Raw genomic sequence first — 13,463 nt, forward strand, 5'->3', positions numbered from 1 at the left:
CCTGGCATCCACAGATCGCTGGAGGATGAGAAGAGCTTTTTATTAGAAGCATCTGCAGGGTGGGGGGTCTGCCCAGATGAAGGACGCTCATAATGGGAGAGCAATCCAGTGCTCCCCATGGACACCTGGGGTGTGTGTAAGGCGGCCTCTGGCCCCAAGATCAAAAGCTGGAAGTGGCTGGGCCCTTCCCTGGGAGGCCTGGGCTGGTTTCCAGCATGGCAAGTGCAGCGCTGCCAGGCCAGCCCCGAGACAGGCCCAGACACACAGCACAGACTGCAGGGAACAGAGGCCGCTGGCATAACAGGCCACCCAGGAGCCTGAGGAGTATAGGGAGGGACCCTCAGTGCCTCAGTCCTTACCCTCAGGGCCCCTTGGGGCTCAGGAGCGATAAGTGGGATTCCAAAGGTTCTGAGGTTGGAGGCCCCTGGATTTGAGGGGCTTGAGGCCAGAGGACAGCCAGGGGCCAAGAGGGCTACCTCCCCAGCTTTTCAACTTCTCTGGACTCAGTTCCTGGGGCTGTGGGGGTCTTAGGCACTCCAAAGATCTGTTCCCCAGCCCAGAAGTCCCTTCCTCCTCTGGGGTGGGCCCCAGCTCCATTGGCAGGAGTGAATTCAGCACATCCGGGTCCTGTAATGGAAGAGTCAGGGAGCAGGGGGGCATAGAGTTTTCTGGCCCTCCCTCCTGACCCACAAGACCAGGATGTTAGATTAGGTCGGGGGCACACCTGAGTGCAGTACTGCAGACGCTCCAAGATGCTGGCAAAGCTAGGGCGGAGCTCAGGCTCGTGCTGCCAACACTGGGTCATGATGCGGTACCTGGGGAGAGGCAGGAGTTCATGCCCACCCATGGTTGTGAAGGACCTCCCTTCCCGGGCAGCACTCAACTCACACAGGCCCTGGGCAGCCCCTAGGAGGGTCCATCCGGCCTCCTCCAACGACGAAGTCCAGCACCTCCTGGTTGGTGCGCCCAGGATAGGGCATGTAGCCCAGTGAGAAGATCTCCCAGAGCAGCACCCCAAAAGACCTGCATCACAAGTGGGGGAACCAAGTGAGGCCCGTCAGGTGTAGCCTCCCCTCACATGAGGTGGCTGGAAAGGACAGGATTAGCCTCAGGGGAGGGGAACAGTGGGGAAGGGGAGGGGAAGGGTGTTATCACCAGGAATCTGTCTTGGATGTGAAGATGCCCTCCAGGAAGGCCTCTGGGGGCATCCACTTGACTGGGAGCAAGGCCCGGTCCCCCCTGCGGTAATAACTGGCCCTACAGGAGGGAGGAGGTGAATGATGAGTTGTTTACCACCAAGGTGCGGGGAAAACCCCCTTGGAGCAAGAGCCTTCCCACCTCCCAAGTCCCGCACCGGTAGATATCCCGTGCCATCCCAAAGTCCCCAATCTTGGCCACTCGGCTGGGTCCAGTGCAGCTCAGCAGGCAGTTCCGGGCGGCAATATCCCTACAGAGTAGGCAAAAAAAAATCACTGCCAGAATCTAGAAGTTCTTGCTCTTCCTGATCTATTTCCTTAAAAGCTCTGTGGAAGGGCTGTTCCTTGGGGAGGGAGTTGGGATGGGGGTCCCCTGAGCCAGGACTGCTCCTAACCTGTGGATGAAGTGATTTTCCTCCAGGTAGTGGCAGCCCTGGGCTATGTCCTGGGCCAGCTGCAGCAGGTCCCGCATGACCAGAGGTGATGGCTGGCCCTGGGTCAGGCAGAGGGGGCATCAGTCCATGTAGGTCTCAGACACATGGACAGGGTCTTTAGAGGGGCCTGGGGGGCTGAGACAAGGGTCTCACCAGGTGTGGCCGACTGTGCCTCAGGAAACTCTTCATGTCCCCTCCAGACATCAGTTCCAGCAGAATGAGGCGAGGGGTGGCCCTGAGGCTGAGCCCCACACACCGCACAATGTTCTGATGGCTAAACTTGCTGAGTGGGGTGGGGGACATATCCCGTTACCAGGAGGGAGACGGAAACCATGTTTTAGGCTCCACAAAGCTGGAGAGGCCCTCTGTGTCCCCTGACTTGCTACCTCAGCCTCAGGGTGAAGAGAAGCTGTTCCCGGGCATTCCCCTCCCGCCTTCCAGCCCTGCCCCTGGTCCCAGGTGCACCTGATGATGAGGGCCTCCATGAGGAAATCCAGCTCATCCTGAGGCGAGCAGAGTTCTGGCAGGGTCTGGGGAGGAAAAGGGCACAGTTTCTGAGCTGCCCTGCACGCTTCAGGAGAGGGGGTTAACCCTAGCTCTAGTCATTGTCCTTCCCTTCAGGGTGTTCCGCTCTCCTACCCCCAGCCAGAAGTCCCACTCCTCTCACCTTGATAGCTACCTGCAGGGGACTGGAGTCCCCAGGAAGGCCAATTACCAGTCCCTCATACACCTCCCCAAAGGCACCATGGCCCAGGGCTCTGTAGGAAGACACGTTGGAAGGGAGTGGGCAGGCGGCCTGGAGAAGAGTCCTAGAGAGTCTAGTACCCCCTTTACCTCCCCTGCCCCTGCCATATGCCCAGCTGACCCTATAGATAGACTCTCTCCATACCATGGCATGTCCCCAGGTAGAAGCCCTGCAAGGGTGATGCTCACTGGCATAGAGCCAGGGCAAAAAAGAGGGCAGATGCGGGCCAGAGTCAAGGTGGGAGTGCATGATGAGGCCTTCCCTGGTCCCTGCAGATGCCCTGGGAGGGAGGCAATCCCTGGGCTCCAAGAGTCATGACTTTTTTTCTTTTTTAAACGAAGTCTCGCTCTGTCACGCAGGCTGGAGTGCAATGGCGCGATCTCGGCTCACTGCAACCTCTGCCTCTCGGGTTCAAGTGATTCTCCTGCCTCAGTCTCCCGAGTAGCTGGGACTACAGGCAGGTGCCACAACGCCCAGCTATTTTTTGTGTTTTTAGTAGACACAGGGTTTCACCATGTTGGCCAGGCTGGTCTTGAACCCCTGACCTCAGGTGATCCACCTGCCTCGGCCTCCCAAAGTGCTGAGATTACAGGCGCCAGATCATATTCTTTTTTTATTGAGACAGAGTCTCACTCTGTCGCCCTGGCTGGAGTGCAATGGCGCAATCTCGGCTCACCACAACCTCCGCCTCCCAGGTTCAAGTGATTCTTCTGCCTCAGCCTCCCACGTAGCTGGGATTACAGGCATGCGCCACCATGCCCAGCTAATTTTGTATTTTTAGTAGAGATAGGGTTTCTCCATGTTGGTCAGGCTGGTCTCGAACTCCCAACCTCAGGTGACCTGCCTGCCTCGACCTCCCAAAGTTCTGGGATTACAGGTGTGAGCCACCACGCCCAGCTGAGAGATCATATTCTAAGAACTGGGACGGAGAGGTGACATTGAGCAAGTTACTTCCCCTTCTGGAGCTTCTCAGGGCCTCCCTCTCCCTTACACAAGGGATGTGGGCCAGATTTTTTCTGGGACTTATAATTCACTACAGCAGGGAGAGAATCAGAGGTGGGGATTCAGAGTGCATAGGTTCTCAGAAGGAGGCAGAAGACTTACCTGAGCAGAGTAACATTGGCTGGGGAAACCTCGGTGACACCTGGGGGCAGAGGCCAGGACTGGGCCGGGCCAAGCCCCACCTGGCAATAATAGGGATTGGGGGCTGTCCTGATGGCAGAGGTTCGAAGCTTGCTCAGCTCAAGCTCAGGGCTCGGCAGCCTCATCTCCTGCAGGCCCTGCCACTTCTTCTGCTTCACTGGGGGTGGGAAGAATAACGGCACACCCTCCACCTGCCCATCAACTCTCCCTCCCCCACCTGCCCAGGACACCCCTCCAGATGCTCATTAAGGTAAACGTTTTCCCCAGGCCTCCCCAGCTCCTTCCTATCTTAGAATCCCAGAGGAGTCTACCACGGCTCTGCTGCGGTGAGTGGTCTTGAAGTCAGCCCCGGGACCCTGCAGAAACCCATCCCAGCTCACTGGAGAGGAGCAGCCTTGAATCAACTGTGCCTGCTAGACGCTTCGTACCCAGAATCAGGACCCCACACACCATAAGGAGGCTCAGTGTTGAGGTTGCCACCACAGCCACCATCAGAACCAGAGGGCCTGGGGGCTTGTGCAGGTCTAGGGAGAAAGAGAGACACCTCCAGTGGGAAGGTCTTCTCTGTTCCTTTACCCTCAAGTTTTACCCACGCTTCAAGACTCAGCTCAAGTGTTAATTTTTCTATGATGCCTTCCCCCATTATCCTGGGCAAAAGCAACCTCTCCCTCTTGAACACCCCTAAAGCACTTTATACCTCCCACAACAATCGTCACTTGAGATATACATTTACATAGCTATATCTAAACATCCTCCCACACTGGACGACAGGCCTCTGAAAGGCACTGTGCACCGATGAATCTCCAATCCCCTGCCCAGCACCCCCCACAGGGCCTGGCACACAGCAAATCTCTATACCATCTTTCCCAGTGGCCTACTGCTCCTCCCAGTCTGTGACCCCAGGAGTCCAGACCTTAGGCAAAGGTAGGACATACCCATGCAGGTGACGTTATCCACAGCTAGCTCCGTGCCTTCTGGGCACAGGCATTCAGCCAACTGGAGCTCTGCCTGCCATTGGCAGTCTCTCAAAGGGCAGTGACTGCAGTTGAGGTGCCTTCGGATCTCTACCTCTCCGTGGTTCTCGGTGACTGTGAGTAAAAGAACTGATATGATATGGTGTGGTAGGGCTGGGATATATTAAATACATGCCTTTGGCTGGGTACAGTGGCACACGCCTATAATCATTGCACTTTGGGAGGCCGTGGTGAGCGGATCACCGGAGGTCAGAAGTTCAAGACCAGCCTGGCCAACCCCGCCTCTACTAAAAATACACAATTAGCCGGGTGTGGTGGCGCACGCCTGCAATCCCAGCTACTCCAGCGACTGAGGCTGCAGAATCACTTGAACCCGGGAGGCGGAGGTTGCAGTGACCCAAGATCGCACCACTGCACTCCAGCCTGGGTGACAGAGCGAGACTCTGTCTCAAAAATAAAAATAAATAAATACATAAATAAATACATGCCTTTTCCAGCCACATGGTTAATTCTAGCCCAGGACTTTAGAGCAAAGAGCAGCACCAAGCTTACAAGGGTGGTGAGAGAAGCTGGGGGACTTCTGTCAAGCCTGCACACTCCCAGGTATTTGAAGCGAATTCATAGCAAGGGGGTACTTGAAAAGCACGCAGCATGCCCTGCATTGGCATCCAGCACAACTGGCAGCCCACTTTTCTTTTTTTTAAGACAGAGTTTTGCTCTTGTCGCCCAGGCTGGAGTGCAATGGCATGATGACAGCCCACTTTTCAAATGACCCTATGCTATGCAAGAATCCTGTGCTACGCAAGGTTATTCACAGTGCAGGTGGCTCTTCAGTGCAGTGCAGGAGTGGGCTCAGGGACTGAGGAAGAAGTCCAGGCCAGGCTCAGAGGTGGGGTTGGGGCCAATACCTGCCAGAGGCTGCAGGAAGAGCTCGCTGCTGGGGTGTATGAAGGATACTCCATCTTCCCCATCAGCCCAGAGGTTGTCAGTCTCTGAAGCATCGCCCCCTGGAAGTGGAGAGTGATGGAGGGTTTGACTACAAAAATGGGGGATGGGGGAGAAGCTGGAATCTCCCAGTGGAAATCCCAGTGTGGCCTTCTCTTCTCCAGCATCATGATGCAAATGCTGTCTGTTCACAAGTGGGAGTGAAGGAGGTGAGGAGGGGGTAATCAGCTGGAGTCTGAAGGCCTCGCTGAGGCTGGCTGGGATGCCTCCTGCCTGCCTGAGCCCCTCCTGTCCCATGTCCTCACAGTCCCTTTCTGTGAGAATGTAGATCATATGCGTATGTATGAGCAGTACAGCCCAGACAGGCACAAAGGCATTTACACTAGTTATTTGATCAAAACACAGATGACTGGGACTCTCCCCTACAGTTTCTGATTCAGTATGTTAGAGAAGGGCTGAGAATTCGCATTTCTTTTTAAAAATTAATTTTTAATTAAAAATAAAAATTCAGGGCCAGGTGTGGTGGCTCACACCTGTAATCCCAGCACTTTGGGAGGCCGACATGGGCGGATCACGAGGTCAGGAGTCCGAGACTAGCCTGACCAACATGGTGAAACCCCATCTCTACTAAAAATACAAAAATTAGCCGGGCATGGTGGCGCATGCCTATAATCCCAGCTACTCAGGAGGCTGAGGCAGGAGAATTGCTTGAACCCGGGAGGCGGAGGTTGCAGTGAGCTGAGATTTGTACTACTGCACTCCAGCCTGGGCAACAGAGCCAGACTCCATCTAAAAAAAAAAATTCATATATTTATTGTATACAGCATGATGTTTTGAAATATGTACACACTGTGCAATGGCTAATGCAAACCAATATATACACCACCTCACATGCTTATTTTCTGTGGTAAGAACACCTATAATCTACTCTCTTACCAATTTTCTTTTCTTTTTTTTTTGAGACAGTCTTGCTCTGTCACCCAGGCTGGAGTGCAGTGGCACGATCTTGGCTCACTGCAACCTCCGCCTCCCGGGTTCAAGCGATTTTCCTGTCTCAGCTTCCCGAGTAGCTGGGACTACAGGTATATGCCACCACGCCCGGCTAATTTTTGTATTTTTAGTACAGATGGGGGTTTCACCATATTGGCCAGGCTGGCCTCAAACTCCTGACCTCAAGATCCACCCGCCTCTGCCTCCCAAAGTGTTGGGATTACAGGCGTGAGCCACCGCGCCCCACCTCTCTTAGCAATTTTCAAGAATACATCATCATTAACTACAGTCACCATGTAGTACAGTAGATTCTGGAAGGTATTCCTCCTATTTAACTGCCATTTTGCATTGTTTTGACCAGCATCTCCCCAACCTTCCCCCAACTCCCAGGATAATTTCCTTTTTTTTTTTTTTTTTAATCTTTGAGACAGAATTTCCCTCTTGTCGCCCAGGCTGAAGTGCAATGGAGTGATCTCGGCTCACTGCAACCTCCGCCTCCCAGGTTCAAGCAATTCTCCTGCCTCAGCCTCCAGAGTAGCTGGGATTACAGGCTCCCGCCACCACGCCCGGCTAATTTTTGTATTTTTAGTACAGACAGGGTTTCACCAGGTTGGCCAGACTGGTCTCGAACTGGTGACCTCAGGTGATCCACCTGCCTTGGCCTCCCAGAGTGCTAGAATTACAGGCGTGAGCCACCAGGCCCAGCTGATAATTTGCATTTCGAACAACTTAGGTTGTGTGGATATTACCTGTTCCTGGACCACACTTTGAGAACCACTGACTTAACCCAATCCTGCCTTTCTGCCCCTTTGCTCAGCTTGCTCACTCGGCCAGCTCTAAGTTCTGAAGACTGCTGCAGAACAAGGCAGGGACCTGCTGTGATGGGAAAGATCCTGGATTAAACGGAAATCTAGGGAGTCCTGTCTGCATGCTCATTTGCAGTGTATTTGACCTCCTTTTCTAAGAGCTCCTGCTTTTTGTTTGGAGCTGCTGAGCAGGGCTTAATGCCTCTCCCACACCTATCCTCCCGAGGGCTCCGGCCTGTACTTAGGTTCTAACATCACCTCACCCTCGGGCCTGCTCAGCTGCCCTCTCCAACGGTGCACCTACCCCTGTAGCCGCCGCCGCCTCCGCCCGCAGTGCAGGCCCCGCCGCCGCCCCCGAAGCCGCCGGCCGCGGCCCAGCCAAGGGTCGCCCAAGCCTCGGAGCAGCCCTGGCCGCCCTCCGCCCCCTCCTGCAGTGAGCGGCCGGCCTGCGGAGAGGGAGCCCGCGACGTCCAGCCGCCCCCACCACCTGCAGAGCGACAGCAGGAAGGTTGGCAGCCACACGGGGAGCACGCCCGCCTCTCCCCGCGGCCCGCGCCCTCACCTGCCGCCCCGCCTCTCCCGCCGCTCCCGGGCGCCTCCGAGCGGTTCTCCAGTTTCTCGGGGGAGGCCTGAGTCCGGCCTCGGTCCCGCGGCCTCAGGTAGGCCCGACCGCCGCCTCCGGCCGCCACCAGCAACGGTTCCAGCTCGCCAGCGCGCACCTGTGGGGCCAGCGGCGTGTTCCAGGAAGCGCCCTCCAGCCGTCCAGGGGCACTGCCACTGGGAGAGGGCTCCCGCCCAGGGGGCCTGGATAAGGGCAAGGGCCCCCAGCCCAGCCCAGCCCAGCCCAGCCCAGCGCAGGGATAGGGGGACCCCAAGGGACGGACGGAGAGCCGGTGCGTGAGCGCCCCTGGGGAGAGGATTGGGACCCCAACGCTGAGCGCCGAAGGGAGCACGTACCCGGAAAACGTAGGTGGCGCCCCCGCCACCCCCGCCACCTCCCGCCCAGCGCCGCGACCCCGGGACCCCTTCGCTCCCATCCATCGCCGCGTGCTCTTCAACGGCTCGAGACTCCCCGAGGCAGACGAGCTGGCTCTCCGGGCTACCCTGCGGGCAGCGGGGGAGGGAATCGGCGGGGCCCGGGAGCCTCCCCTCGCTGTGCTGGTGACCCGGCACCGAGGAAAGCACGCTCCCCCGGCCCCCAGGCAGCCCTCGCCCCCGGCGCCGGCGCCGCCCCATCCCCACTGGCTGCGCTCACTCCGGGACAGGCGTCCTCTCCCTGCTGCCCCACCAGGATGTACAGCGACTCCCCGAGACCGAGGGAGAAGATTGCTGAGACGAAGACGCCATGCGCCCGCGACAGGTGGTTCTTGGCGCCTTTGCCGCCCGCGGCTCCGTAGGCTGAGATCCTGCGGGGAACGGACGGTGAGTCCCTGGCCTTCGGTGCTCAGGCCGGCCGCTCCGGGCAGAAGTTGGCGACAGAGGAGGCTCCAGAATTATTTTTTATCTGAGGGACTTGGAGGCTGCAATCGACTCTGACGGGATGGGAAGGGTAGGTTTGCACACCGAAAAATCAGATATTACACTTATTTCAGGAGGGTTCGTGGAAATGTGGGGAGGCTCAAGCACCCCTTGGCGCCGTCCTGGTTGGGGGCCTTCCGCTCGGTTAAGAGGTTCCGGGTAAGGGCTAACTCGGTGGCGACTACTGCCACCTTGAAGGGCACTCAAGGTGGACCTCCCCGCGGAATAGTCCAAGACGCAAGTCGGTGCGCACGTGGACTTCGTTACCCTGAGGGTGAAACCTCCAACTAGCAGGTCACTGCCCACCCTACCTCCGCCGTGCACTTACAGATACTGGCCAGGGCCCGGCACGCGCCACAGCTGCACGCCTCTCAGCTGCCCGGCGGCCCCCACGGTCACCACCACGCTGGTCCCCGCGTACGCTCCGTCACATTGTGTCTGTGTGGGCCCATGCCGGCCGCTGGCCCCGCAGGTAGAAAACAGCCAAGACCCCTCGGTGCCTGAGAGCAAGGAGCGAGGCAAGGGTCGTCGAGCCCCTGGCTGGGCCAGAGGGATCTGGTATGGTGAGCGGAAGAGGAAGGAGGCGTCTAAAGCTCACCCGGAGAATTCAGCGGGGAGGCTGGCTCCAAGATACTAGGCGGGGCGCTGACTTTCGGGTCCCGGGGGCTGGGACTTGCCAGCGGCAGGGGCGAGGACGGCAGAAAAGTCTCCTGGGACCCCGGGCTAGAGCAGAGAATGGCGCCTGAAAGGTGTTGGGAGAAGGCGCAGGACGTTAAGGCGGGTGGAAATAGGATATGAAAGAAAGAGAGAACCCCGCAACAGCTGCCCTTGCGGTCGCGGCCACACCCGTCACCCGGCCCAGCCGCGCTCTCAGCCTGGAAGCCACTACCCGACTCCGGTCGCAGAAGCCTCGCGGGTGCGCGCTGATAGGTCTGCCAGTTTCTCTCCTCGAGCGCCTTTCCCAGTGAATAACTTAGGGGCCGCAATGAATTTGGTCCTGCAGCCTCCCCAATGCTTTCCTCAACTTAGATTGGTGGCCCCGCCCCAAGGCGGTGCTGAGACCCCAAAGAATGTTCCTCCTTCCCAAGCTGCGTGATCCAGACTCTGGGATTCGCACGCACTTGGCGCTTCTCGGCCCGCACTCCAGAAGCACGGACCGGAGAAATTTGGCTGTGAGAGTTCGAGGCCTCTGGAGGAACCACTGACACCTGGCCTGTTGACCGGCCACCCCCAAGCCTAGGAAAGTGCCTCTGGCTGGACGGTCCCCTGACCGCCAGATAGCACTTACCCGCGGCTCCGAACCACACCAGCAGCTGTCCCCAGCAGCCCATCCCTGTTGGGTTCACCCGGCAACAAAAGCCCTTGCGGTCGCGGCCACACCCCTGTCAACCTAAAGTTGACAGCTCATTTTGCCACAGCAGCCCTGGCCACCACTTACAGGGGTGTGCTGCCGCTGGCGAGACACTCCCCGGACCTAAAGCCGGTCTGGCCACGCCCACCTCAGACCCCAGGACGCCAGAGGAGGAAAGGGAGGGGCGTGTGGGCAGCGAGGTCCCTACGCTTCCGGGAGGAGCCTTAAGGAGTCCCCACCCAGGGGTTCTAGTTTCCAGCCGTCAGATGTGCCGCAGCCTGCTAGCTCGGGTAGGTTTGAGGCCGGAGAGGAGGTGCCCCACGCTTAAAGTGGGAGCCACACCTCGGACACCAGGTGGGGGCTTCCAGGTTCCTGAGGACAGGAGCAGTGGAGTGTGCACTTCATTTGTGGCAGTGGTGGTGGTGGTGAGTGTGTGGCATGCGTCACCACACGTGGGAAGTACTCTCTAAACTGCTCCAAGTAAGGCCTCATTACCTGCCATTACTTGTGCCTTTTAGTGGTGCCTTTGTGACTGCAAGGCTGAACCTCACTGCTACTCCCAGAAACCTGGATCTCTGTGTTTGCCTCATATAATTCCGTTGCCTGTGTTACCCCTGTGCACAGCTTCTCACTGTGATGGGGTGAAAGACTGGACCAGACGTTAGAAGATCCGAGTGTTTTTAGTAGCACTGAAGGTCAATAGATGATAGGTAGGTAGACCGATCGATCGATTGATCTTGAGCACTAGTACTGGCACCTCTGGTCAATGGGTGATGTAGCACAGGCCACAACTGCCCTGAGAGTTTCCCCACCACCTGCAAAATCATATGAAGGGAAATTGCTCTGTAAGGTACCCTACAAATGTGGGAGCCACTCCCTTCAGGTAGTTTTGTGTCTTGAGTCTTCGATCATTTGCTTAAATGATCATTTGGCGGGTGCAGTGGTTCATGCCTGTAATCCTAGCACTTTGGGAGGCTGAGGCGGGCAGATCACCTGAGGTCAGGAGTTCGAGACTAGCTAGACCATCATGGCAAAATCCCGTCTCTACTAAAAATACAAAATCAGACACACGTGGTAGCGCACGCCTGTAATCCCAGCTACTCTGGAGGCTGAGGCAGGAGAATGGCTTGAACCTGGGAGGCAGAGGTTGCAGAGACGAGATCGCACCATTGCACTCCAGCCTGGGCAACAAGAGCAAAGCCCCATCTCAAAAAAAAAAAAAAAAAAAAAAAAAAATCCTAACTTGAAAGTCTGAGACCTATGTTTAATACAAAACACTTCAAAAGAGAAGTTATAGTAGTTAGCTACTTGGTTAAGTCTAATTCAAGGTGTAAACAGAACAGTGATTTTGTAAAAACTCTGGTCTCAGCCAGGCGTGGTGGCTTACACCTGTAATCCCAGCACTTTGGGAGGCCAAGGGGGCGGTGGGGGTGGGGGTGGTGGTGGGGTGGATCACAAGGTCAGGAGTTCAAGACCAGCCTGGCTAAGATGGTGAAACCCCGTCTCTACTAAAAATACAAAAATTAGCCGTGCGTGGTGGCAGGTGCCTGTAATCCCAGCTACTTGGGAGGCTGAGGCAGAGAATTGCTTGAACCTGGAAGGCAGAGGTTGCAGTGAGCCGAGATTGCACCACTGCACTCCAGCCTGGGTGACAGAGTGAGACTCCATCTCAAAAAAAACAAAAAACAAAAAAACCCTGGTCTCTATGCCCTACTTAACACTAGATATCACACTATGAGATCACAGAATTTACCTTGCAAAGTCTCTTTAAGCCACTGCTCTTCAAATTGTGGTTGTGTGGTTTGTTCTGAACATCAGCATCAGTATTACCTGGGAACTTGTTAGAAATGCAGATTCTTGGGTTTCACCCCAGATGTACTGAATCAGCAGCTTCTGGTGGTAGGACCCAGTGATCTGTTTTAAAATATCCTCCAGATGATTTTTGTCACAAAGTTTGAGAATCATTGGTATTTGCTGATACAGTAGTTGCTTAATAAAACCTATTGGGGCCACACGCTGTGGCTCACGCTTATAATCCCAGTACTTTAGGAGGCTGAGGTGGGCGGATTGCCTGAGCTTAGGAGTCTGAGACCACCCTGGGCAACATGGCAAAACACCGCTTCTAATAAAAATACAAAAAACTAGCCGGGTGTGGTGGTGCACGCCTGTAGTCCCTGCTACTCGGGAGGCTGAGGCATGAGAATCACTTGAGCCTCAGAAACAGAGGTTGCAGTGAGCCAAGATCATGCCACTACACTCTGGCTTGGGCTACAGAGTAAGACTCTGTCTCAAAAAAAAAAAAAGAAAAAAAGGCTGGGCCCAGTGGCTCATGCCTGTAATACCAGCACTTTTGAAGGCTGAGGTGGGCGGATCATGAGGTCAGGAGTTCGAGTTCAAGACCAGCCTGGCCAACATGGCAAAACCCCATCTCTACTAAAAATACAAAAATTAGCCGGGCGTGGTGGCACGTGCCTGTAATCCCAGCTACTTGGGAGGCTGAGGCAGGAGAATGGCTTGAACTAGGGAGGGGGAGGTTGTGGTGAGCTGAGATTGCCCCACTGCACTCCAGCCTGGGCAACAGAGCAAGACTTCGTGTCAAAAAAAAAAAAACCCAAAAAAACCTATTGGATAATTCTGTGTTCAGCAGCTCCATTTATGAAGACTGGGTTCTCTCTACCTACTGACAGGGCTAGGCCTTGGCACACTGCTCTGACTCTGGTTACTTGCAAACACAATAAGTAATCCACACAGCAAAAGACAGTCTAAGAAAGCCTAAAGTTTAGAATTCAGACCAAAGAACAATGTAGAAACTACCAAAATAGGCCAAGTGTAGCGGCTCATGCCTGTAATCTTAGCACTTTGGGAGTCTGAGGTGGGTGGATTGCTTGAGCTCAGGAATTCAAGACCAACCTGGGCAACATGGTGAAACCCCGTCTCTACAAATACAAAAAATTAGCCAGGCGTGGTGGCACTTGCCTGTGGTCCCAGCCACTCAGGAGGCTGAGGTGGGAGAATGGCTTGAGCCCAGGAGGTCGAGGCTGCAGTGAGCTATGATCACGCCACTGCACTCCAGCCTGGGCAACAGAGCAAGACCCTGTCTCAGAAATAGATAGATAGATAGATAGATAGATAGACCGACCGACAGACAGACAGACAGACATGGGGTCTCACTATGTTGGCTAGGCTGGAATTGAATTCCTGGAATCAAGTGATCATCCTGCCTCAGCCTCCCAAGTAGTTGGGACTACAGGTGTGTACCACTGTGCCTGGCAGGCCCCACATTCTTGTTGTCTCCAGATGTGGACAAAGTTTTTACCTCCCACTTATGATTCTTCCCCATCTCTCTCACAGCAGTCCTTCT

General features: G+C 55.8%; 1 protein-coding gene across 3 annotated transcripts; it reads right to left on the reverse strand.

The window, feature by feature from the left end:
• Window positions 1–32: 32 nt before the first annotated feature.
• Window positions 33–13,459, reverse strand: LTK (leukocyte receptor tyrosine kinase). 3 transcript variants are annotated; one of them, XM_063596558.1, is made up of 20 exons: window positions 10,040–13,459; window positions 9,350–9,493; window positions 9,080–9,251; window positions 8,489–8,639; window positions 8,191–8,337; window positions 7,796–7,952; window positions 7,538–7,720; window positions 5,401–5,499; window positions 4,454–4,606; window positions 3,947–4,042; window positions 3,480–3,675; window positions 2,298–2,388; window positions 2,096–2,160; window positions 1,784–1,913; window positions 1,592–1,689; window positions 1,355–1,447; window positions 1,156–1,257; window positions 889–1,023; window positions 725–815; window positions 33–627 (listed from the first exon to the last, which is right to left on the reverse strand). In XM_063596558.1, exons 1-20 carry the CDS (start codon window positions 10,080–10,082, stop codon window positions 379–381), a joined length of 2,595 nt encoding a protein of 864 aa, XP_063452628.1. In that variant the 5' UTR covers window positions 10,083–13,459; the 3' UTR covers window positions 33–378. The 3 variants fall into 3 exon arrangements, with proteins under 3 accessions (XP_063452628.1, XP_063452629.1, XP_063452630.1); XM_063596559.1 differs by lacking the exon at window positions 7,538–7,720; XM_063596560.1 differs by lacking the exons at window positions 2,298–2,388; window positions 7,538–7,720 and having other exon boundaries at window positions 3,480–3,559.
• Window positions 13,460–13,463: the final 4 nt, after the last annotated feature.

The sequence above is a fragment of the Pan paniscus genome, chromosome 16, assembly GCF_029289425.2.
Source record: "Pan paniscus chromosome 16, NHGRI_mPanPan1-v2.0_pri, whole genome shotgun sequence".
Taxonomy (NCBI): domain Eukaryota; kingdom Metazoa; phylum Chordata; class Mammalia; order Primates; family Hominidae; genus Pan; species Pan paniscus.

Coding starts and splice junctions, on each gene's coding strand:
- LTK (XM_063596558.1), bottom strand. CDS start 10,082: ATGGGCTGCTGGGGACAGCTGCTGGTGTGGTTCGGAGCCGCGG. Junction 8,640..9,079: donor CCGGGCCCTGGCCAGTATCT/GTAAGTGCACGG, acceptor CGTTCCCCGCAG/GATCTCAGCCTACGGAGCCG. Junction 8,338..8,488: donor GAGAGGACGCCTGTCCCGGA/GTGAGCGCAGCC, acceptor CGCTGCCCGCAG/GGTAGCCCGGAGAGCCAGCT.